General features: G+C 42.9%; 1 protein-coding gene across 6 annotated transcripts in view; it reads left to right on the top strand.

Moving 5' to 3' along the window:
* Positions 1 to 26,789, top strand: part of Enox1 (ecto-NOX disulfide-thiol exchanger 1) — a 547,589-nt gene that overhangs the window by 433,728 nt on the left and 87,072 nt on the right. For all 6 annotated transcript variants that reach the window (XM_034498830.2, XM_076930694.1, XM_076930695.1 and 3 more), the window contains exons 12-13: positions 2,587 to 2,693; positions 6,772 to 6,889. In XM_034498830.2, the coding sequence (XP_034354721.1) occupies positions 2,587 to 2,693; positions 6,772 to 6,889 (225 nt within the window). The remainder of the gene's footprint in view (positions 1 to 2,586; positions 2,694 to 6,771; positions 6,890 to 26,789) is intronic.

Genomic DNA, 26,789 nt, shown 5'->3' with positions numbered 1-26,789 from the left:
AGGATCCCCTTTTCCATGATCCTGACTTAGCCACTTTGTACTCTATTTTCTGCGAAGTGGTTCAACATACCTCTTCTGTACAGAGTAATTATCTGCTTTCATTTCTTTATCATCTCCAGACTTAGATCTCATCAAAACAAGACTAATGTTCAATGTGTACATTTCTAGTAATTGGCTGCCTGGTATTTGACCAGATTCCCAGGTGTTTGTTGAATGGATGAATGGATGGATGGATGAATGAATGAATGAATGAATGAGTTTACTTTATGACCTCAAATAAAGTAATCAAGTCCTCTAACTAACTGAGGCACATACCTTCGATCGGCAAACATCCCTGAATAGATGCTTTCACTCTTAACCTGTATCATGGTGAGCCAGGCTCTGGCTTCTGTTTTCCTGCTACTTCTCCATGTTTGTTAGTGGTATCTCTTCCTTTCATTCCCTTCTCTATTTATGAGTATACATCATGTACTCTTTACTGTGTCATCTTCAATAAGAGTCTTCTTTAGTAGACAGCAGAGCTTCGATTATCACCACACAAATACTCACGTTGACCCCCCCCCCCATTGCTTTTCCTCTTCTAAGTGATACCAAAGAGTTTTGTTGTTTAAGCTATGGTCACCAACCCTACCAATGGTAGCACTGGTACCATTCCTGAGGTCCTGAGCTGACTGCTGGCTCTTCTGGATTGATCCTGCAAGAGGCCGCCAAAATAACCCATGATTCTGGCCTGAAGAATCAGCAGCGGAAAAGCTGAGTGGCCACTCCCTTGAGCACTTATGGTGGCCCAAGGTGACTAATCTGACACTTTACTCCTCCAGCTGAGGCAGAAAAAGGATGCCACAGAAGCATAGGGAGAAAGCAAGCCATGCCCATGGAAAAAATTCTTAAGATTAAGTGAAACATTCATAGTATAGTATGGGGATGGGTTTTCTAAGTAAGAAAATTTACAATTGAGGTTTTTTTTTTCCCTTGAATATGAAATAGCAAACATGGATGGTCCATGTGTAAATAGCTGAAGACCAACACCAAGAAGTATTTATTAGCATTATAGGATATGTTCCAACTGTTGTGAGGAATGAAACATGCTTCACTTCTCTGTAGCACTGTGGCTTTCAACCTTCCTAACCCTGCAACCCTTTAATATAGATCCCCCAGCCATAACATTGTTTTTATTGATACTTCATAACTGTAATGTTGACTGATATTACTAATCACTGCATGAATATTTGTGCTTTCCAGATGGTCTCAGGTGATCTCTGTGGAAGGGTTGTTTGATCCCCAAAGGGGTTGTGACCCCGCCCCCCCAGGTGGAGAACCACTACTCTAGCACATCAAGTGCATGTTCATTTTGTGTGCTAATATTTATGTGCTAATAATTGCATGTCACTCACCTTTGGGGGCCGTGCTATCATGACTTTTCTTTTTTTGAACATTAGAAGACCTGAAAGAGAATTGAAGTTCTCTTTTATAACAGAGCCCCAGGAATCACCTAGGAAAGAATTGTGGGATACAGTATTAGCAACCATAAGAATTGAACTCAGTATTTTGAAGTTCAGGTTTGGTCATGTGACTGATTCAAAGCGTTAGTCTTTTTAATCCTGTGCTTACCAGATCAAGAACTGTTCAACAAGACTGAGTCTATAGTTGGTTGGCCCCACACCTAACAACCCGTAAGACCCCATCCCTTTCTCTCTATTGTGATTTTTCATAGTCTCTCAACATTTACCATCCAAACTGCACTGTGCCTGGAGCTCACAGAATTGATCAATAAGGTCAAGGCAATAGGATTCAAACCTCAAGTGCTGTGACAGCCAGGAGTCATGACACATGTGACAGTCATGAACATGACTGTGGAACAGCAGACAATAGGGGATGAACTCAATAAAAAATAGAAAACCTCATGAGGTATTCAAGTCAGACCCACAGGCTAGAGCTGTTACTCTGGCAAACTTTGGTCTGTCTTCACAAGGAATGGGTGGCTCCTGTTACCAGCCCATGGGCAGGAAGACTCACTTCAGTCCTTAAAGAAGAAAAGAACAGGGGTGGGGGAAATGCCTCCTGAGCCTAAGGAAGCTATAACACCACTACTCATTGCCCCAGGTTAGACCTTGGACACAGTAGTGTCTTGAGCAGGTTGTTCTTAAGCCCTTCAGATGGCAGCAAAAGAAAATCAATACAGATTTGGTTCACTCCACTCCTCTAGCCAGGTAGAGCTTTTTATACCTTTATTTGTATGACAATGTCAGGGTCTATAGAGCTATAGATCTAGATCTATAGTCTGTCATATGAAATTTACAAACAAAACTAAAAGATGCTTGGAGGTATATGCCCATGATCCTTTCCCCAGTCATCTATAGAATCTGTTTTAACCTAAAGTTATGGAGACAGACTTGAAGGGAGACATCCCCAACCTTGCTAAAATGTAAGTACAAAAAAAAAAAAAAAAGGCACAAACTGGATGGATATTGATGATGTTGTTTCTATTGTGACATCATCCATAGACTCCTAGTGTCTTTGCTTTGCTTCCCTAGAGTGATCACAACATAAATTACTTGTCTTGTTTGACTTCCTTGTTCACCAAAGTTGAGCAGATTGTGGCCGTTTTCAACGCTTCTACCAGACAAAAAGCCTGGGACCATTTCTCGAAAGCTCAGCGCAAGAACATAGACATTTGGCGAAAGCACTCTGAGGTTGGTGATTTTACTGTTCCTTTCTAACCACCGTCACACAAGCTGGATTGGCAGAGAATAGTGTGGCTGTAGCCGTTAATGGTGTTGTCACAGTGGCCAGTCCTTCTACCATTGTCCCGTGTCATTGTCCCCTGCACATCAGCTCCACTTCATTTCTTGTCCAGAGAAGCAGCTGGCTTCACACTCAGAACATTCTTTTTTCTCCTCTTCAAAGGAGAAAAGCCTTTCTCACTCATAGTAAGAGCTCACTCAGAAACAAATCAAGATGCTATATCTACAATGAGTGATATATATATATATATATATATATATATATATATATATATATTTATATATATTTATATATGCCAATTTAGAAAACTAATCACTGAGTACTGAGTATTTTTTTAATTCAACGATCTATGTGGTGATGATAGTTGGCTCTTTGGGCCTGAAATGGCAAGTATGCCATCCTTTTCATATCTTCTTGTCACTAGCCATGCCTAGTCCACTGGGCTAGCCAAGAGGTTCTGTCACCTGTCTCCCCAGAGCAAATCTCATGGTGGGGGCAAATGTCCATGCTAGCTGATTTCACAGCATCAGTGCATGTGTGAGTATCTACCACCAAGGACAGCAGCCACAACTTGACTTTGCTTGCCACCTCGACAGACCACACCGTGTCATTAGTCATTGGTCATCCAGCTGTTATTTTTTGACTCCACCTGTAGTGTTCGCTTTGAACCTGTAATGTAAAAGTAAGTATCCTGTCTTCCTTTGCTTCTTTTCTTCTTCTTCTTTTTTTTTTTTTTTTAAACTGAGAATGTTGCTCGTGTGGACGCTTCTTCACTTCTAACATGTTAATATTAAAGCTCTCTAAAAGACACTCCCCTCTTTCAAAAATCACAAAGTTATAGAAGGTAAGGTTTATTTATGGAATGGGTTTGTAAGTGTTTTATGGCGAGTTTGAGGAAGCACAGAGTCCTACGACATCTATCATCTGGGTAGCATTTTAAGTGCCCACTAACTAATGCTAAATTGCTATTGAATACCAATGGCACTACATGTAATATCCACATGAATACTAAATAAATTCTTTATTGTCACTGTTCCAATGGCAAGTGCTGAGTGATGGGGTCCTGAGAACACCAATGCAGTTGTTGCTAAGTGTGTCAGTGAGTTGTGCTTGCTAGTGCCTAGGAAGGTATCTGGCGACACACACAGCTCTTCCACTTTTGACAACTGTAAGGAGGAGGTAGGATTTCTCTTTAATTTCTCAATGGCTCCCAAACAAAGCTGATGCAGTCCCTGACCCTGAAATAAGACCCAAGTCAAAGTTGATTATTAAGAGAGGGGACTGAGAAGAGGCCTCTGCTTCCTTATGAAAACTCAAATTGAAGTTCATACACTATAAGTCAACAATGATTCAGATTTTGGAATGGTGAACCTTTGAATTATTTTTAAATTCATATAAAATAAAATACAACTGAAAGAAATTTTAACAGACACCCAGCAAGCCACAGGATACTGAAAACACTTGAGCACAGAAAGGCTACCCTCTGTGGGTGTCAGCAGACGTCAAACACTGGATTCAGCCTTGCTTCCGACCTGGTCCCACTCCATTTCCCAGCTTGTCCTATCCCGCATCTGGTGTGGACATGTCCGGATCCCTGCCTGGGTCTGAGGAATCCTGTTTGCTTTCTTGGCCCTGGGGGATAGGATGGAGACTCCAGAGAGGTGGAGTGTCTCTCACAGAAGTCCCTCCTGACATCCCACCTTATCTTTTGGAAAACATTAGAAAACAGAAATATAAATTGCCTTTTTTTTCCTCCTATGTGTTGCTTAATTGATTAAATACCAGTTGTAATTTAACATTGTGGATGATTTCTCAGTTGCATCCAAGCTTGCTAATTGGCTTGATTTTTCCGCATTCCCTTGTACAGCGTCTGTTAATTACCTGCAACACCTCTACAGATTTATTAGAGTGTGTTAGTGATTTACTGATGAACCTCGGGCACCCTGTGGAAACACCCTAGATTCCCTTCCCTCCAATACTTTCCCTTTCTGCCACCTTCCCCACAAAACAACTGTCACATGACAGTTTGTCATTAATTGCAGAACCAAACAACCGACCTTTCAGCCTTGTTTATTCTTTCCACCTGGTTTTTCCTTGTTTGGGTGTTTTCCAGACACTCTTTGGGAATTGGGCTCTTTATCAACAGAAAAATTAGCTGTACAACACTCAGAAAATTCCCTGCTAATCCCACATATCCACCTCCAAAACCTGGTAGCCTTATTTGAGACATAAGCAGCCCCCCTTTCTTCTAGGTGGCATGGTCACAAAGGTAGGCATTGTTTATTGTCCTGGGGCTGTCCTATGGCTGTCTGCCCTCTTGTTTCCCTGTACTCCCCAAGGGCAAGTTCCCTAGGCGCAGAGCTGTCCATTGGGATACTGGTAACAATGAGGATGCCCTTCCCATCCTGCCATGTCTCAAGTCTGTGGGCTAAGAAAAGACATGCAAAGCCAGGCTGCAAGTGCACATTTGGATGGGCGGTAACCACGCCCTAATGAACTGGTGGACTCGTCGACTTTTATCATAAGCAGTAGGTTTTTAATTAGAGGACTTTAAAAAAAAAAAAAAAAAAGGGAACAATTGAGGCCTTTCTCTGTTCTAGGTCTTTCTGAGAGTGGCACATGCTAGAGAATAGAATGCCTAAGGCTTCACAGTTCAATAATACATAGCTGGGCATAAAGTAAGGATATAGCCAATGGTAAATGTAACAATTGCAATGTTCTGCTTCCAGAAACACTAATAAGGATTTTATGTGTGATTCAGTTCCTTTTACAATGGATTTTCTGATATACCATGGCAGCCAAATATTCTTGTCTTAATATTATCCCCCTTTATGGTTAAATAGACAGAAACTCAATGTAATTTTCTGACTTGATGGTAGCCACTGCCCTCGTCACTGGACATGGCAGACCGTCAGATCTGTGGTCAAAACATCATGTGTAAGCCATCCCTCCCACAGAACTCTACAGGCCTGTGAACATTACCATGGGCTAGAAAAGAGAAGGCTTCTCTGTAGCTATCGATCAACATTATCGATCAATTTTGAAGTTTATTCATGGATATGTGAATGGCATGAGGGTTTGGGTAAATCAGATACAGGCACACACATAGCAGCTCATCATAGTATCTAGCATGAGAGCAAGAGTCTTTCACATGCAGTGCCTGAGGAATGGCTCAGTCTATAAGCAAACATGAGGGCATAAGTTCAGATCCCTTGTATAATAATAAATAATAATAAATAAAAAATAAATAAATTGGCATGCACTTGTGATCCAGACCTGGAGAAGTGAACACAGGTTTCTAGGACTTTATGGCCATGTAGTATAACTGATCCAGTAAACTCCAAGTTCACTGAGAAACCTTAGTTCAAAAATTTAAGGTGGAGAATATAGGAAGACATAGCCTCAGTCTCTGGACACACACAACATACGCGCACGTGTGCGCACACACTCACACACACACACACAGGTATTCACACACATACATGCATGCCACACATACACACATGTATACATTCAAGTCTTTTACATGTGTTAACTCATCTCATGCCCAAAACACTAGTACCACAATGTTCCAGTAAGCAGTTTGAACAAACAGTTATATAGTAGTGTTCTTCAGTTACAATAGGACCAATGCTAAAAAGTGGCCTCCCAAGACACCCCCACTCACATAGTTACTAGCAGTTGAAGTCACTTCTATGTGCCCGCTGTGTAACACCTATTTCTCCATATCCTTTCGGCAGCCCTGCTAAGAGCGGACATTATTACCCCCTTTTTATAAATCAGGAAACTGAGACTACAGTGAGATTAACTAACTTACCAAAGAGCATTTATATTCCTTGGGGAGCAAGGATTTCCCCCAAGACCCACTCCCCCGATGACATTATTCTACATCTTGGGAGGTGGTCCTGGGTGGACGCTCTGGACTCTAAGTGTTGATGTGTGAGTCACGATCCACCAGGGACCATGGGGAGATGGCATGATGAGGAACGGGCATGTTTCTGATCTCCGTGTATCCTGTGCTTTCAGGAGCTCCGGAATGCTCAAAGCGAGCAGCTCATGGGCATCCGCCGTGAGGAGGAAATGGAAATGTCTGATGATGAGGACTGTGACAGCCCAACTAAAAAAATGAGAGTCGATGAATCAGGTAATGCCAGGAACTGCCCAGTCCCCAGGAGGTACCATCATGAGCACGGAATCTTATATGGGGAATAAGTGCGGGGAAATGGCCGCATAATTCACTTTTATTTGAGTTACACTAAACTTCCATCTTTTGAGTGACTACATTTTATTAATAGAACGTTAAACTCCTCCTTGGGAACACAGTGATTTAAATTGCTCCAGTTGTTTCTCTGTATGCAGATCTGAGGCCATTATGCAGGGATATTTGCCTGTACCCATAAAACCCCTTTTCCAGAGTATGGCAGCCACAGCAGATGCTGAATTACAGTTGAAATTTGGTTTCAGTCTAAGTACTTCCTCCTTAGGAGTTGTTTAATCCCCAAAGAAGCTTTCTAACCTTCAAGCCAGCATGCCAGAAAATTAAACATTTTTCCCTAATATAGTTCACCTAACCTCTCATCAAGATGGGGGCCATACTTGGTACCAAGTGAGGAGCATCTACTCCTTGAGTTAAGGAAGCTTGCCTTGTGTGCTTCGTTTCCTAGATTCACATGTAAGTTCTCTCTTAATGGTTATTGGCTCAGTCAGACTGGAGGCACCAAGGAAAGGTCTTGTACGAGGATAGGGATATTGTGTTATGGACCCAGGAAGACCCACAGTCACCACCACTGCCAGAAAAGAAAATTAGAGAGATGTAATAAGTTTCATCTTCTTGGATGTACCAGGGAATAAAGCATACACCTGTCTAACTGAAATAGAGGATCTTGGTTAATTTGTTGGTAGAAGTACAGAGGTAAATGGAAAGATACCCCGCCACCCTTGCCTCTGAAGTTTCTCTGAGATGAAATGACAGTAGGCAAAGTATATAGAAGAGAGCACTCATTTATGATGGGCACGACACAAAGTGTGACCACTCACCAGCCCAACGTGATGGAGGGCTTATATACTACTGTTCCTAGAGACAGGACAGGGTAAGGACTGTCAGCAGTTCTGGGTAATAGTAAGTGAGTTTTAGTAGTACTTCATGAGCCTGGAACACAACATGGACCTCAGACGAATTCAGATGGATGTCAGGACAGAAAATGGACAATAAATGGTTATCTGTGGAATGTTAAATGGTCCCCAAAGCAGTGGTGACAGACATCAGTCTCTCTCCTGACATTATCAGGACCCAGTGACACAGAAACTTGTAGGACAGGGAAGTGAGACTCGGCATTCTGTCAACAGAGCTCATTGGGGAAGCCCACTTGACACTTTCTGACATAGGAGAGCCATTGCCCTAGAAAACCTGACTTTCCTCTAAAATCCATCCTTCAGGTTATTTAGAAACTCAGCATACAAGCAAACATTGTACCTCGAGGGCTTCCCAAAGTCACATCCGTTGTCCGAACGCTAGCCCAGCATTTATGTCTCTCCTTGGATGGAGGCTAAGTTTCTGAGCACTGAAGAGAATTCTGTCCTCACGAGCACTTCTGTAAATCTTCATATATGAAAAGGAGAGAAATTTATGTGATTTTCTGAGATTACATGTGATTTTGATATAAAACCTTTCTCTTTAAAAGAGATTCATCCTTTTTGAAGGTGAAAGTTGGATTCTTAATATGCTTATATTAGGTATACAAGAATTGAGTCAACCTGAAATTTGAATTGAACCTGGGCTTTTTTTTTTTTTTTTTTTTTGTATATGTAAAATTTCTTTTTAAATGACCTGCCAGTTTTCCTTGAGAGAAATGATATAACATCCCAGTTTGTTTGGGATAAGCTAGCATAAGGATGAATAAACAGTAAGCTCACCGAAGAGATCAGGCAAGCCACGGCAGCAACCATACATCCGCAGGACTGATGTCCACACTTAGCTTTAGACATGGCCAGGGAGGTGGCAAGGACCTGTGTCCTTCTAGGGGACCATCAGCTCTCCCCAGAGGTCTTCAGGACAGCAATTCCCCAGACCTCTCTTGGTTCATTCACCAGGCATCCAATGAGAGCATAAACTATAACCTACACTTTAAAGGCTTTCCCCGGGCATGTTACTTGGTCAGCAGAATTAATGAGCAAATGCAGTGCTGTTGTCTGCCACATACCAGGGGAAGAGATGAAAGGACTGGAGTTCAAATGCCAAGGCCCCTGCAGTTCAAAGTCCCTTTCCTGTTCCTTCAAATGAGCTGGGACAGCGGATGTGGCATGTGGTCTCTGCAGAGAGCACGGGACTGATTAAAGGGAAGAGAAAGCAGCTGACCATCTTTATTCCTCTGGGCCCTGGAGATCCTGCCAACAAGCAGGCTGTTGTTTATCTTCCAGCCCTAGGTATTCAGGGACACTGCCTGGTGGGCAAGAATTCCCATCTGGTCTCTGGTCTCAACCTTGCTAATGATGGCTTGAAGCAAGGGAGGGACAGAGACCCTATTGCCTAGAGGAAACACCTTCTCCCATCGCTCATTTTTAGGCACAAATGTGTGGCTGCTTGTCACCCACAAGGGAGCTGTTTCCCCAAAATGTAGTGCGCTGATGAACTTGACAGGAACTGCCAAACACAGACATGAAAGTGAGAGTCTCTCTCCTCTGCCGCATCTACCCCATTCCCAGCCCCTCTCAGCTGAAACGGTTTTCCCTTTGCCTCAAATATCCTAAGGAAGTAGCCAGCCCAAAAATTCTTGGAAAACCCACAGAAGACCATCCTTTAGGGACCCCGCTGCCTGTGGTAGGAGGACATGGAGAGGCCATATTCCTCAGGGTGGTCAGGGTAGGCTCCCAATGCTAGCCTTGCATGCTATCTCCCTGTAGGCAGGGGCCCTGTCCAGTGAGATGGAGCAAACTGACTTTGTGTCTAGAAATATATGTAATTGTATATGTATATACACATATATAGTACATACACACTATATGTAGTCCATATATATATACACACATATATGTATATATATGTATATAGGTGTATATATATGGACTACATAAATATACATGTATATTTATGTGTGTATATATGTGTGTGTGTATATATATATATATACATATATATATATACTTTTATGATATTTCAGGTTTTATTTTTCAATAGCAAAAACATTTTAATATGTCTTAGGCTTTTCTGGCTGTTAAAGACAATTCATTCTATTTTTACTTTTTTTGTGTGTAAAATGATTAACAGCATTTCTTTGGCTAGAGTTCCCTGTTTCTGCTTTAACCATAATACAGTTCTTGGCAGACCGTTCACACTCCCTCATTGGTTGTTCTTAAGAGGAAAGGGCATCCGGTGGAACAAAGCTAAAGAGTGACAAAAATGGCGACGATTCTGCTAACACACTGAAAACCATGACATACTTACCAAAGCGTCCATTGCAGAAGGTCAGCCTCCTCCCTGGGAGCCTGCAAAGGTAGCTTTTGGTAGAAATGTAAATGTGTCACTGCATGGTTTGCCTCCTGCTGAAATGAAGCCAAATCTTCAAGGCTACACCCTGGTGTTCTCCCTTCCCCTCCTCCCTTTCCTGCCTCTGTCCTCCCAACTTCTTCACTGTGGTGGACAGTGCAGGTGGGGCAGCAGCAAACAAAGAGGAGAAAAGCTGGACCTGGAAGGCTTGGTGTGGATGAACCCAGTAAGTTTTAGAATCATCAGAGTTAAAGACCAGTGTAGGTCAGGTGCATGGTGCTTCTGATTTCATGAATAATGCCAGTACAAAATAAGACCTGGTAGCTCTCCTTCTGCTCACTGTCCCTGCTGTTCCCCAGCACCTGGCCCTGGGGCTTTCTCCAAGCAGTAAAGTGTGCTGACCTTCCACACATCCTTCCCTTGCACCTCCTCCATCTGACCATAAGGTGTGTGTGCGGTGACTCTCTTCCGAGAGCAAGATATCGCTGAAGCTGTCGGCTCCGATTCGATTTAAAAGGCACATGTTAAGATGCGTATTCAATGAGGATGCTTCCCTTCGCCAAAACTTTGTGCAAAACTCAGTGACTCTGGCTGAACAGGCATCTTTCTAATTACTACAATGGCACACTGGAGAGTTAGACCTGATGCCCCTACCCTCCAGGGAGTGTGATGGATGCCTTTTGAAGAAATAAAGCTTGTCCTGTTAATAGATATACCAGGTCCCAAAACAGGTATGTCCTAAAGCCAGGAAGTTAAATGTGGTCTTGTCCGAACTGAGCATCACCATCCACCAATATTTCATGTGGGTTCAGTGAACACAAATTTCAGAAAAGTAGAATGGAAAAAAAAAAAAAAAAACCCAAAGCCCTTGCTTAGTAGATAGCCCATAACCACCCTACGGGTTATAACAAATGCTTTGGATTTTAAGTGAACCTCATTTAAGGTCTGGGTTCTTTATATAAACGTGTGCATGTGTGTTTATGTGTCTGCACGCGTGCATGTGCCACAGTGTAAGTGTATATGTCAGGAGATGACTTCCACCCCGCTTGTTTCACCACGCTGTGTGTTCTAGACTAGCTGCTCCCCACGCTTCCAGGCGCATCTCCTGTCCTCACCTCCTACCTTGTCTTAGGAGCAGTAGTGTTACCGCTGGGAACGGCCACTTGTAGCTCTTCTCCTCCTAGTTTAATGTTTAATACAGGTTTTCAGGACCCAAGATCAGGTCATCAGGCTCATACAGTAAGCATTTTTACCCAGTGAGCCTCTCCCTACCCACAAATACTTTCTGAACAATGAAGTTTTCTCTTGTTGTCGATTTTCCATAGAAATTTACAGTACCATTGTTTTATTATTGTTGCTTTGAATTTCACTAAGAAGCTGAACAGTGATTTCCAGCAGCCAAGTGAAATTGGTGACTCAATTTTAATGGAATAGCAGTATCTGATCCGAATAGTTTTATCCATAGCAAGGTACTTCAGGTTTAAAAATATCAATATTTAGGTTTTCAGCTATCCCCTTGATCTCATTGAGATCAAGTCTGTCTCTGGATGTCTGATACTGAATTCTCTCCATGGTTTCCTTCTGAAAGCCCAGTGGGATGCCCCATGGTGAGGATGCCCCACAGGAAGTCCCTAATGAAGTCACAAACCTGAGAAGAGATTCAGCACAGGCCCCACACCAGCCAGGCACAGGGTGGTTGCTAAATGCCAAGCTAGAGTCTTGCAGCTGACTAGAGATGGTGTTGTTGCAGGCAGCTTGCCTGAGGCTCCCTTTGAGAAGAAGGCCAGGACTGTGCTCTAGATCAAGTGACTACAGAGGTTTCGAGCTCAGCAGAAGAACAAGAGCTATCTACTGTGGGGAGTGGGAGGGCTCAGTTGGTAGCGACATGCCAGGGCCCATGCTCCACTAGGCAGGGCCATTGTTGAGCAGAGGCCTAGAAGGACCCGGACCAGCTGTTCTCCCATATCCTGTCAGCCTGGAACATCTCCTGAAAGAGCAGTGGCACCTGTGTAGGAGAGACCCTTGAATCAAAGATAAGCACTTGCTTCCTGGCCTCAGCTTAGTGTCTTCTGGGAACCCAGGTTCAATAAGGGAATTCTTTTGTTTTGTTTTTATAAACCGTGAACATCTTACTGATAGACATCAAATAAAGGTTTATTTTAGGCTGATTTTTCAGTTTCCTGATTTTATGTACAGTTACAATTCCCACCCATAATGGACAGGCTTCTCAAAAAATACAAAACCCATTTCTCCTTGAAAATTGATTTACCTTTTAAATACTTGGAGACAAATGTCATTAACTGGGTCCTGTCACTGAGGACCCTTTTCTAATGGAAGCCTTCCTGCTGCGCAAATGGACCCTATGTATCTGGGTTGTAAATTCTTGATCTTACTAGAAATCTATGCCCTCACTATTACGAGGCACCGAGCGATGCCACAGTTGGCTCCCGACTTCTTTCATAATGAGTAAACTTTCCATAGTCTAGCCCTTCCCTCTGAGTAAGATTGCCCTGTGTTTTTGAGATTGCCTTGTGTCCAGGAGACCCCAGCATCCCCAGGACTCCCCTGCTTTGCTGCCCTCCCTTAAAACTCAATGGAGCCCTTGTTAGGTTCTAACAACCCAACCTGTGCTCTGCGTGGGCAAGGTAGGCTCCCCCAACGGCTCCTCATGTGTCACTCAGCCTAGCGCTCCCAAATGTACTTACAAAGCACACTGGGGCTCTGTGAGGCTCTGGCTTCCTGCCCAATGCAGTTGAGACCTTTAAGCCTGGAGGAAGCTTGCTCGGGCTACTGGGTAGCTGCTGCCAGGTGAAAGAAAGGAATGGGGAAAGTTAAATCATTGTTCGAAGCAGAGAGCCAAGGATGCTCAACTATGTAGGATTCAAACAATGGGGTCTCAGCCTCATCCCCTGTATACAGCCTGCAGAACCCCAATGCGTTTCAACTTCCCAGAATACCATCATCTTCATTATGGCTTACTGTGATTTGGGGGCACTTCATTGTGTTAGGCAAGGCTCAGAAGAGAACTATCACAGGAGAGAGAGACTTCACCCACTCTCTTAGCAAGCTCTAAGGACACTGAATATTTATGTAATAAGATGCAAAGTTGCTATGGAAAATACTATAGCAACCTAACACCTCCTGGAGCCAGGCAGGGGCTTGCAACAGCAGTCTAAATTTACATTTACTGGAGTGTCATTTTATCGACACTCTTAGTATCTCATTCTGACAGGATGTTAAAATATGTTTTCAGCTCGAGTTTGGGCAAAATTAACACAGAGCCTTGTTGGAGTTTTAAGTGTAGTCTTCAGGACTTCTGGTAGAAACTATCAGAATAACTCTGGAAGGGGTTAGACGGCAAGGTCTGGGTGAGTCTGTAGATTCCTTCAAATTAATCACTGATCTCAGACTTTACTCTGTATGCAGTAAGTAGGAAAGCCTGATTGTGAAAAGGGGACCCGTTCTTAGCTGCGCCGTCAAGGGCTCGCTCACCTGTGATTTAATAGATGTTCAAAGAAGATGCTGTCAGCAGGTTAGCTCACCACTCCCACCTTGAGAGGCATCTTGCGGTGTTTAAATGCAAAACTATTTTTTATATTAAAAACAAAATATAGTCTTGTAAGGATGACAGATAACGGAGAAAATACAGCTGTTATGGTGCTATGGAAAAATTTCTATTTTTTTTGCCCTTCTATGTAGCATAACTGTCTATATTAATATGTTTTGTAAATCCCAATAGATTTAATTTTACATTATTTGGGTTTTAGACAGGCCTGCTTATATAACAGCCTTTTTAAAAAGCCTCCATATATGTTAATGACATAAAAAATACAGAGCAATTATATGTTCCCTGTTGGCTCATGAGCTTCTTCTCATGAATCATTGGGAGTTAAAGCTACCGTGAGTCTTTGGTCATAGTAAAAACCTGGAGGTTCTTGAGGTCCGATTACTGAAACAACCCTCCCAAGACCATGTTTCAGATCCATGAAGTGTGAATGTGGCTGTGAAGCTGTAGATTATATAGGCCAGTTACTAATGAAAAGTTCATATCCATTGATTTTCTTCTCTGTCTCTCCATCTAAAATCTTAAAAGTGTGGCTTCAAGGCTGTCAAAGTGGGACATTGGCCAAAGGAATCAATATCAGATTCCTTTAAATTCCTCCAGTATTAAAACATAGAGTTACTACCATCTTAGCACTGTGATGTGCTGAGCATCGGTGTCCTCATCCCCCTCTGCTTTTAGAGTCCACTGTTCATTTAAGCAGATTTATTGGCATCAAGTGTTTAGACCCCGACCAGACATTGTCCTGACCACCTGCTAATGAAAAAGGAACTTGAAAGAAGTAACTATTTATTCCTTTTTTTCCTGAAATTCCCCTTGCCGTTACATATTTATCTTGTACTTAGAAGCCCTGGTAATTGATGTTTAAAGCAACCTACAGATTGTTATTACATAAAGCTTTTCTGCAGCTTTGAGATGTTTCCCTTGCAGACCCTTGAGTACTTTTTATACTTGCAACAGAAACATGTTCGGCAACTGTGCTTCGCAGTGTTAGGATACAATGTGTCAAACCTCCTGAGAAGTTTTTGAGGAAAAAACCTTTCTATTTGAACTCCAATCATTAGTAGGGAAGTAAAAAGAAACATATCTAGGACAACAGTTACAAGGCCGTGTTAACCACAGTGCTTCAGGCAGGTCATTGTAAGCCCTCCAGTGAGTCCTTCCTGGTTCTACAGCTTCTGTGTTCCAAAACCCTGGATTTTGACCTGGGGCATCTTGAGTCAGCAGAGCTTAAAGCAGTTGTATACATTTTCATTTCCCAGAAGTACTTTAAAAATTTTAAATATCTCACTATATTATTATATACACTATACTAGACTATTATTTAATGTTATATCAGATGAGACTTGGGAAAAGAATCATGATTGAGAGATTTTAACTGGCACAATAGAAAGTTCTCAGAATAGCTGCTAAGTGATAATAACACTTACAAAATGGCATGTGTGAACAACTCCAAATATGTGCTTATGTATGCGTTATATTCACAATCTACGTGCTATGAGATCTGTAAGGAAATGAGTAAAAATATTTAGTATCTGTAAAAGATTAGAATTTGGTTTTTTATAAATTATTTTTGTTCTTTCCTCTTTGTGTGCTTCTAAAATGTCTACAAAAGGTGCACGTGTTATCTTAATAATACTATGTTAAACATTAACCTTAACATTATGAATCAAGAAAAGTTGGCCAGGTATTAGGCTTAGGTCTGGATAGGGATGGGGAGCTCATGACAAAATGATATTTAAAAAAAAAACAAAAACAAAAAACCAACCAACCAACCAAACAAACAAACAAAAAAACCCCACCCTGGGTGTGAATAACGTTAGCTGATATTGAAGAAGCAAACTCAATTAAAGAGGATGGAACACGTACTTGTTTCAACAATACCAAAGTCTGAGCTTCCCTCTCTGCTAATGCCTTTGCATTACTGGGCATACAGACACAAAACCAGCCATAGACATATGTCCTGAAATATTAAATCAGAATTGGCTGGCAGCTTAAGGAGTCTTAGAATGTCAGCTGAAGATCAGCCCCCACAAGTGCCACATTGGAAAGCACCCAATCCAGAAGACACTGATGAAAAGGGTGAGGAAGTTCCGGCTCTCCTAGGAAGTTTTGAGGAAGCACTGAAAAACTGAAGCTAACTAGAATCCTCTGGATTTTGGAATCTGGCATGAAGTAGATTCAGCAATCAACTGTGTTGTCCCAAAGTTTTATAGACATGGAGAATATCACATGCTACTGGTTCAATAATATAAATATTTTGCATGTTAATGATAATTTAAAACTTCCTGGGAGAATCTATAGTAAGATTCATGCTGTTGAGGTGCTTGTTACCACTTGGTCATTTCCAATCTGTTTGTTAGATAAAAAATAGCAACCATAGTGTCAGATGGTAGAAGTTTAATGAATTGCCTTCCTTTCTTTCAAGTTAGAGAATTTCTACATTTAACTTCTCCCAATAAGCTTACCTTCTCAAGCCATATTGTCTCAGAAAACAGACTCCAGGTTCATTCTCCTGGACCTTCAGTTATATAAGAATCTGGGGGTTGGAGGGTTAGGCACTGAAGAGATGGCTCAGTGGTTAAGAGCACTGACTGCTCTCCCCAGTGATCCCAGTTCAATTCCTAGCACCCACATGACATCTCAGAACTGTCTGAAACTCCAGTTGCAGGGGATCTGACACCTTTACACAGACATACAAAATAGAATTAAACAAGGATTTGAATGCTTCTTGTGGACATGTGACCCCATGTCACAGGAAGATGAAGAGGACTGAAGATGTTTATCACCTTCAGATCCAAAGCCAGGCACAACTAAATGGAGCTGATATGTACTCTTGTAACATTTTCTCTATTTTCTCCTGCCTAGAAATGGGCTTCAATATAGGCCGTGCACCCAGAAAACTATTTTAAAGTCCATTCTAACAAAAATAACAATTCAGGAAGTTGGCACTATCTCTCTTCTGCTTGGATGGAATTTCCTTAGAGAGTCTGCTATCTGGGTATAGACAGAAAGAAGAAATGATTTGAAGAAATGCTGGGGGTGGATGAACTACACAGCCAGTGTACTCTGTCACCTAAGTCTCCAGAGCGATAATGGGAGAAAGAAGGCCACCCTGATGCCCTGAGCACGAGCGCACACTGAATGGTGGACCTAACCTGCCATCCTCATCCTCTTCGGCAGCCCTTTGGCTTCTTATCATATCCCTGGTTTTCTCCCAGTCCCCAGGGCCCGAAAGAGCCCAGAAGGCCATCAGTGTATTGATTCAACATCTAATTTCAGGGCTTATTGAAGTGCCTCTCCCTGTCTCCCTGCTCCCAGGGCTTTTCTTTATGAGATATGCCTCTAAATATATCTTAAAAATAAAAGTCTGAGGGAGAACACACGTGGCAATATCAATCTTACTGCAGTTCCCACACTCGGGGAAGGCTGGCTCTGGAGGAGGTCTTGAAAGCAATATGTTTCCCCTCTCCCCAATATTCTGAATCTAATAAGGACCAAAAATTGAGTTTTTGTGCCCCCAATAATAAGTCGAATTGTTTAATAAATATAAAAAGTCAATAGTGGATCTTGTTGAGTTACTGTAATTATGAGTGGAGAGGCTAAATCTGTAATCTATTTGGCCTAGTCTTTCGGGGGCAGGACAAGAGATTTCTTTCTTGTCTTAGTGACTTACCAACCAGTTTCCATCCTTATCTTCTAGTATAGTTTGTGTAATTCCTGAAACCATGCCTTTCCCTGGCCTTAGATCCTTGCCTCTGTGAATTACCTTATGCATTGTCTCAATACAAAGCAGTGACAGATTTAACAACATTCACTGAATCCATACAGTGTGTCTGGGACCAGGGCTTTTGTCTGGAAGTGCCAGATTAAAAGGGAAATTACTAACGTCTTATAAGACTAATTAAGACTCTGTCCCCAAAGTGAAAGTATTGCTCATAAATTCTAGAAAATCCTCACAGCCTGTTGTCAGTCCTCCCTTTCCTAGAAGAGCATTGGGTCCGCACAGCTGTGCCTTACTGTGAACCCGCAGTTACTGCCAAAAGCCAGCCTTGATGTAAAGAATGGGATGAGACAAGAGAGTCTGAAAAATGTCTGTGCATCTCAACTCTGTGAGCCCCAGAGAAACCTTTGTATCAGCTTTAAGCTGATACAAGGAGGGCCCTTGTGAGATGGTAGAGCCTCTCACCCCTGTGCCCCCTATAGGGCCCTTTTCTCTCCAGGTACCCCAGCATTGTTCACAGTAGGCAGCAATGTATACAATTGGCTTATTGGACAGATAAGAAACTACAACTAAGTTCTCATCTCTCAGGGGGGACATTTTAAATCTTCATCTTGAGCCAAAAATGATAAAAGCAAAGACCATGATTTTCATAGACTTCACAATATTTTTATATTTTTCTGATAAGGACTTTGAGATCTTAGGGAAGTTTTATGATTTATCTCATGTCTGATGAATTGGTATCAAGCTTCCAAGCCCCTCCCCCACAATTGGAGGCCAGAGGACAACCTTGGCTGGCTGTCGGTCCTCAGGTATCATCTATTTTGGTTTGTTTGCCCCCCATCCCCACCCTCTGCTGGCATAAAACTCACCCAGTAGGCTGGGCTGGTTGGCCAGCCAGAGAAATCCAAGGTCTTGACCATCTATGTCTTCTCCAGTGTAGGGGTCCCAATTGTGCAGTGAAATACCTAGCTGTCTGTCTGATTGTTTTAACATAGGTTCTCAGATTCAGGGCCCTTTACCTACTGAGGTTTCCTCCTGGTTCCCTACCTTTTCCATCTCTGACCCACCAGTGCCTCTCTCCTTCATAGAGTCCATGTCAACTGGGCCCCAGTATTGACGAAGGTAGTATGCGGATGATGTACACAGAATTCTGTCATTTCTCTCATGTCCACTGCTCCTCAGAAATACTCAGTGGTCCTCCAGACTACTTCCCCTGTTCACCATGGAATTCCACTTTCCTAATTGTGTATCAGCGACTCCATATGTAACTCCATGGGGCTGAATGAATGAGCTGTCCTTTCAGGTCATTAAATCCTGAGGAAACATGAAAACGTAAAAGACAGAGCTGACAAAGAATGGTGAAAGTTGAAATGAGAGGTAAAGTAAAATTATACCGCAGATGAAAAATACATCTTGAGTTGATTTTCTTTTCTTTTCTTTCTTTTTTTTTCTTTTCTTTTTTTTTAAGTTGCTAGGTCCTTGGGCTTTTCAAATAGAAATTAACATTTAAATTAGGCTCTTTCTTTTAGCCCCTGCTATGTAACATTTAGGCTCCTAAGGAATATTATAATTGATACCAGACCATCAGCACTGTGTTAACGAAGTGCTTTATACAAGTCCTCCACAGCGCTTTCCTCCTGTTCAATAAGAAGCCAGTAACAAGAGAATGGCTTCTCCAAGGGATTCTTTCAACCTCTCAGAAACAAAATATTTCATGCTAATTCCTGCTTAATTGGAAGGAAGTCATTTTTTTAAAAGAAAAAAAAAATACCATTGACTATGGGTTTGAAGCCTGTTCCATTTCTGACCTCTTTAATTTAATCAAGGTCACCTAATAAACTTGCCCAAACAGCTCTATTTCTCAATTAAAAATAGGTAGCACAGTTTAAAAGCATTTAGTGTGTGATTAATAGCACTGAACTGGGGATACAGCACTTGCAAGGGCCTTTGTGGGGAGAATAAAACATTAGTACCTGAAAAATTATACCCATCAGAAACTCAAAACAAATCACTTTAATGAGCAAAAGTCAAAAAAAAAAAAAAAAAAAAAAAAAAAAAGGGCTGGGTGAGGATGAGAGGAAGGTTATCATGCTCAATATGAAAAAGGTTTTAATGCCTGAGCTTCTCCCATCAATGGAGATAGGCAGCTATAACATGGCCATGCAGACAGTTTGTAAAATGCATGCAGCTCTTCCCGCCCAAGGACTCAGAGATGATGGAGCTGTCCAAGCCAGGTTTCTCGGGAGCTCACACTCCTGCACTGGAAAGCAGTAACTCATGTTGTTAGAAGACTGAACTAGAGCCATCTGTGTGGGGGAAACACCCAGCGTTGTGTCTGCCCCTGACCTTCTGCATAGACTTTGCACTCTGTGAGCATGAGGTGAGCCAGACCCACCTGGAGGCTGTTTGGAAGAGAATGTTGTTCAGGTGACAAACGCATTAGAGCAGCTGAGAAAGGAACACGCAAGAGAAAGAACTGGTGTCCCCAGCGAAGTGCCAACCAGCATGGAGAAATAACTGAGCCAGTGCAAATCAGACTCCTTGGTGCAGCTTAGTGTTGTCTCTGGGATAGCTTGCCAGACTGTGTCCCTTCTCCAGCAGTGAACTTTCTTAAAGGCAGCATGAGCTTACGATTACTTGTTTTTCCTCTTCCTCCTCCTCCTCCTCTTCTTCCTCCTCCTCCTCCTCTTCCTCTTCTTCCCTCCTCTTCTTCTTCCTCCTCCTCCTTAATAAGATTATGGGGAAAGATTCAATGAAAGGATTTATGGCAAGTTGAAAATACCTTGCACTATAATCGCAAAACTTATCAACAGGAGGTATAAATGTACAACTAGGCTGGGCTACACACGGGATCACGAGGAACCTAGTACACATAGCCATGCTCTGGGTTAATGCCCAGTCGTCTGTTATTAAACCACTCCCCGGGTGATTCTGAGATATAAAGGATGGAGAGGAACTTTAATATGAGGGTTGATGACTCTTTGTGGTAAGTGGGGAAGGACATTACAAGACAAGACAAGGTCATAGAATATGAGAGAGCAAAACCATAGTCAAAGATCAAAAAGGGTGATGGACAGGAAGTGGCTGGTCAAAAGCAAGAGAAGAGAGAGGAGGTGATGTTGGGCCAGTCTGCAAGGCCCGGGTGAAGAACTGCTGGCCCCAGGCACATTCAGAGTCTGCACCAATCGGTTCGGGAAAGGCCTCTTGAATTGGGAAGCAGGATGGCCTGGCACAGGTCAGGGCCACAGTTCTTACCTTCTTCTAGAACAGCCAAGACTGCTCCCCTGTGTTGGTAGTCAGAGAGGAAAGCATGTATGCCAACCTTTCTTGCTGCCTGTGAATAGTCTGGGAAGAACTTGCCCAGGTGAGGGGCCTCCTCTCCTGTGGCATAGGTCAGGCCAAAGGCCAGGGTTCAAGCGTGATTAGTTCTAGAAGTTCAATCTGATCGCCTCAGAGTAAGCACCAGAAGCCAGCGATGGTGGCAAAATGACAAGATAGAGCGTAGGGATCAGAGGAATGGAGACCGCCTGGAGGTTTCATGAAATCACTCAGTCTCGGCTTGTGGGAGAGGAAGCAGTAGCATCCAAAGTAGACCAGGAAAGAAATTTAAAAAATATGGGGACATACCACAGAAGGCAGAGAGTCCTCAAAGGCCATGGCCAGTGGCTGAAGCTGAGACAGGGTTCTCTCCCTGACAGAGATGCCATTAGGAGGAACTTACAGAAATCAGGTGCCCAAAACTAATGAAGAACAAGACTGGCAGAACATTTATAGGTTGCATTAGACATCTGCTTTCCGACACCAGGTGATGGTTCTTACAGTACTTCATGGAGAAGAGGGTCGGTTTGTGGGGGGAGTTGGGGAGGAGTAAAGAGGCTACTCAGAAACAAGTTGGGATGAGACTGCGTGTGGAAAATGCAATCTCTTTCTCAAAGCAGGTGCAGCTGGGCTGGTCCAAGCCAGAGATCAGTTTCTAAGGCAGAGCTCAAGAAGAGTCATAGAGCTGGTTGGACGGGGCTGGCTGTGCTTCTTGAGAAAATGGTATCATAGTCATGTGTGTGTGTGCGCACGCAGTAGAGCATGCATCAGGAAAAGGAAAATAATACCTTTTGTGGAGAAGATTCCTAAAGAACAGTCAGTCATTATCTTCTAAGGCAGCCAGTTGTGGATTGGAGGAGTGGCTTGTATCCCCTCAGCCTCAGGAAGGCCTGTTCCTTCCTCCACCTAACCCATCCACCTAGGCACCTACTCCCCAAGTCCACTGAGTCCTTATTAAACCCGTTTCTAGGACGCACTGTCTGCTCCTATGTCACTTCCACTTTCTCTCCAGCTCTCTCTCAAGCAAAGGCCTTTCCCCTCCACTGGCCACCACCCCTTGTGGAGAGAGCCACGCTCAGGCTCACTCACTTCTCAGGCTCTCCTTCCTATGAGCCTCTGAGGTCAGGACAACAGTGGTTAAGAACCTGCTCCCTTGGCCAGCCCTGCTTAGCCTAGAGTGAGACTTGGCTGGTCTTCTCTTGCCCTGAGGACTTAAAAGTTTGCTCTGACCCGTTAGCACATACTTTAGCATTGTTGACAACAGACTTCGCTGGCTCTGGGAAGTCAGCATTCAGCAAGTCTCTTTCTTTTGCTTCTGTTCCTCTGAGGAAAAAGGGGGTGGGCTGGGGGAGGTAATACAGGATAACAGTATAATTAGAAAAGTAAAACCTGACTTGAGTCTCAACAGGGTCAGAAGCCCAGCCACATCCCACAGGCCTGCCCCCAATGCAGACTTCTCTGTTAGAATGAGCTAAGACAGAGGGAGGGACAGAAGATTTTTTTTTTTTTTTTTCTGAGCCGCCTGGTGCTGCTTTCACCTCCAGGCTCACATTTAAGCCATCGTAATGTCAGGCTCTAGTTTACCTGCACTCCTCAAATTACCCTTATTCCCCGGCCTCACACAAAGACGGAAATAGACACTGCCTTGTGCGTCTGTTTAGCTCTCCCTAATAATAGCTAATGTGCAGACGATAATACTCAGTGCAAACATAAAATGTTATGTCAATGCTAAGTCGTAATAATAATAATCCTGCAAAAATGTAGCATAAGGAATTTCCATGAGCAATTTGAGGAAGATTGGTGCTTCAGTGGGGATACAAATGTTACTGAGAAACAGACCCGTTCTACTTTGCCGCCTCCATAAGATGCTAAGTAGAAAAAGATTGGTTTTATTGGCAGATATCCCACTATACCCCCCAGGTCTGTGCCTGGCTACCTGGAGGCAGGGGCAGTGAACAGCCCCAGGGCCCAGGCCTTCATTGAAGTTCTTATCTCTGATCCTCATCTGCCACTAACAATAGACCAGGGGACAGATCTTTGGAAGGTCAGAGCCTCAGGAAGAGGCCACTTCTTTTTTGACTTGGAGAGGCACAGACACAGAGGCAGAAGGTGGATGAGTTCCCATGGATACCCACTGTTTATCACTAGAATTTAGCATTGATCTCTGGAGATAACGTGGTTAAGAACAACACACCCCCCCCCCCCCCCCCCCCCGTGAGCTCAGAAACCTATGAGTGTTCCAGTGCCCTCTTAGAGGACAGAGGGCATAAAGAGGGGTCCCCGTGCCGTTCCTGTCAGGGCTCTGGATTACAGAGGTGTGTGATTGATTTCTGCATGAATCACCTCTAGATTTTTTTTTTTTCCCTCTAGGAAAAGCTGTTTATTTTAGATTAGGCTTATCCCCTCTGCTCTCATAGCTGGACCTCTGCGGAAAACTCTCCCCAGACAGCTGGAGTGGACTACTTCACCTCCACAACAAACAAGCCACTCCTTTCAAGTGCCCATGTCCACCTTTCTTGGACTTCAGCCTGTGGCTGGCTCTTTGCCACCAGTAGGGCCACAGTCTGCACTCTTTGTGTATGTGAGTACATTGTTGCGCACTCTGTACTCTTAGCAGGCTGTACCACCTCAGGGGCACTGAAACCTGGTCCCAACACCTCTCAAGTAGAATTGATAACCATCCTCACTGTACCACAGTCTTTCGAGTGTGAAAGGAAGTGAAGACGGCATGGAGGACAGGTTTGGTTTTAGGGTTTGGATTTGAGTGTTTGTTTTCTTGTAATATTGTCATGGTGGGGCAATGGAAGTCCTGAACACATGGCCTCGTGGGTGGAAGGCAAGTGCTCTACCACTGAGCTACAGCTCCCCCCCCCAACCCCCACCCCTGCGTCCTGAAATTCTCATTTACCGCTCTCACTATGACCTTAGTGGGCAGGCAAACAAAATGGTGACTGCAGCTTTTATACAGGTTTCCCCTAAGTCCTAGAGAGGTGCTGAGGGCATTGGGTAGGGCTGAGCTTTCACAGGTGTGAGACAAAGAGCCTAGGAATCAAACCAGGGTCACAAACCAGGCATGCGATTTCTTCAAAAGGAGCTGCCCAAACACAGTCACCAAGGATAGCTCAGGAAATGGAGGACAAGCATGAGCAGGGGCTTCCAGATGTGGTATTAGCCCCAATGTGTTAGCACCTCCTCATGCCCTGGAGTGCTCCACCTTCAGCCTAGACACCTGAAACTACAAACCCGGGAGCGGGCCCAGAAACGTGGGTCAATCTATGGGGACATTCTAAAAGGAACTAATATTTAAAGAGCACCAGGTTAAAGCAACACTGGAGGCCATATAAGTTTCCAATTTCCATGATTTAAAAACCACAACGACAACAAAGTTGACTTTTGGTCACAAAACAGTCTATATTCAATTTCAGAGGCAGACACTAAACACTGTGCAGGAGACATGGGGGATCCTGGCTTGCATTCTGCTGGTAAGAACCAGTCTAATGCCCCTCCTAGTGCGGTCACCTTGAGAGCAACACTCCATTGTGAAAAGAGAAGCATAGGTTTGGGTTCACTGCACAGCATGGTGGTGGTCACCACAGACCAGCCAATGGGCACCTTAGCGACCCCAGAGGGAGATTTACTGAGAAGCACATAGACCTATGGAAGAATCCCCAGGTCACTGGATCATAGCTTCAGTCCTTTCTTAAGACATCAGGAGGCGAAGTTGTGACAGAGAGGCTAGCCCCTGAAGGCTCTAGGATATTGTAAGATTATCGCCCAGGCCTTCTGCCTACCCGTACCTCCTTGTATATACAGAAACTTGCCTATCTGGACAGCAGCCAGCGAAATCCTTAGGAAAGGACTTTCTTTGTTCATGGGAAAGAAATACAGTTTAGCTACATCCTCCAACGTTCCAGGAGTGCAATTGGCAAAGCAGAGAGAAAAATGTTAAACACAGCATTCCCCAAAGACACAAAGATGAACAGTCCCGGAGAAGAGCAGATATTGCTAGCAACAATATGTTAAAGCATTTTATTATTTAGTTACATCTTGCCTGAGCATGAAAAAGATATTAACACACTGTCAGCTTACTGGGACATAACCCAAAATAACTTACATTTTTCATATATTGCTAATTATTTTTCTGAGGCTGGCTCAGACTGGTAAGAGAGAGATTTCAAGGCTTTCACCAGATTATTTACTTAAAGAAGTTAAGCATGCCATTATCTGTTCCCATGGAAACCCAGTAAGTAATTCAGGCAATGGAGGAGGAGGTCACTTTGACCATAATTAATATAGAAAATAATGGCTTATAGAGGATCCGGTAAAGGATACAATGAGATGCTATGTAATACCATCAAAACCTTTTTTTCTCAGCAATGTAATTTAATCTCTGGATCAGTTTTCACATATCACTGTCACTTCAGAAGTTCTGCTAGTTCAATGCTAATTTTCCAAATGTGACAGAATTTTGCTTAGCAGGAACTTCCCAATGTTTGTAATGTTCTTTCACTCTAGATAATTCCAGTATCCAGGATTCTCAAAGTGTACAGAAACTCTTCTTGTATTATATATGACATGGCTCCTTGTCTTGATTTCTCAATAAATAATAGGTTGGAGAACTAACCCATAATAATACAGGCATCACCAGACTCAATGGTGCTCTTAAAACTGCCACCAGTAGGTTCAGTTGTGTTCATTGCAGTTTACAAATAGGGCATTGTATTGGATTCCTTTTATAACTGAAATCTGGTAATCCACATGAATGGTACTCCCTAAATATTTCAAATTTATTGGAACACAATGCACTTTATGAATATTCTTATCCAGAGGTAGACATTCATTCATTTTAACCCTAACACTTATTTGAATAGTAACTTTCTTTCACATTTTCTTAAGAGTAAATTTTACTGTGGAAGCTTGGTGACACATTTATCAAGACTGTTTAATTTAGTACAGTGACCCAGAAAAAAAATTAAACCAAAAAAGAAGAAAAATGAGTTGATCTTTCAAGTTTCTGGGTTTCTAACACACCGAAACCTGACAGGCATTATTGGGATTTGGGTTTTGGTTTTGTTTTTCTCAGAATTCTTGTCCAAAAAATATAATACAGCATCTTCCAGGCAATCTTCACAGAGGGATATTTCTGGAGACACTGTATGACCCCACATAACATTTTCAAACAGGAAACAGGTGGCCTAAAGTTAGGTGGGTTTGTGTGTGTGTGTGTGTGTGTGTGTGTGTGTGTGTGTGTGTGAATGTTAGTCCTGAAATTATTTAATCAGGAGTGAAAATCAGTTATGTGCCCTAATTATAAAGACGATAATGGGATTGGTTATGGTATTGATTTTTGAGGGTGGGGAGAATCACAGCTGTTTCCTCTTCTTTCCCTTTTTTAAGTAAACAAAATGACATCACACTCCTGTTCTAGGGGTGTGAAGAGCAGTGTACTCTGCTTCTAAGGGATAGTAGTCATGGCTTAACCAAGACCCTCACCTGGATCATTCCATGGGCTTACAAGACAGTCTCTAAAATAATGGATGGCACCTTCCCTGTATGTATTTATGTTCAGATGATTTATTTGAATAATGCTGCCGGCACATGCTTTATAGCTGCTTGCAGCTCGCTACGCGGATTTCAACGTATCTTGCAGACTATGCAATTCATTTGGAAAATGTAATTTTCATCCCCGCATACTAATCGATTTCTTCACAAACACCTGCTATCAGTTATGATAATAAAAATGCCACTCTGAATTGAAAGGGGGCCAAATGGAGCTTCCTAAGGAAATGACTTAAGTGTCTTTGAATGTCACTAAATGCAGCAACATACTTGTGTGGTACCAACACTTTTTTTGTCGTTTGCATCTTCAGTGAGTTTGCCCTGTTAGAAAAATCCCTTTTGCCAGTGATGCCTCACAGACATCACCTCTTGGAATGGGTGAGCTGACTTCTCAGGAA

Source organism: Arvicanthis niloticus, chromosome 3 (genome assembly GCF_011762505.2).
Source record: "Arvicanthis niloticus isolate mArvNil1 chromosome 3, mArvNil1.pat.X, whole genome shotgun sequence".
In the NCBI taxonomy this organism is placed as follows: Eukaryota; Metazoa; Chordata; class Mammalia; order Rodentia; family Muridae; genus Arvicanthis; species Arvicanthis niloticus.
Note: the sequence above shows the minus strand (reverse complement) of the source record. Positions and strands in the feature narration are given on the sequence as shown.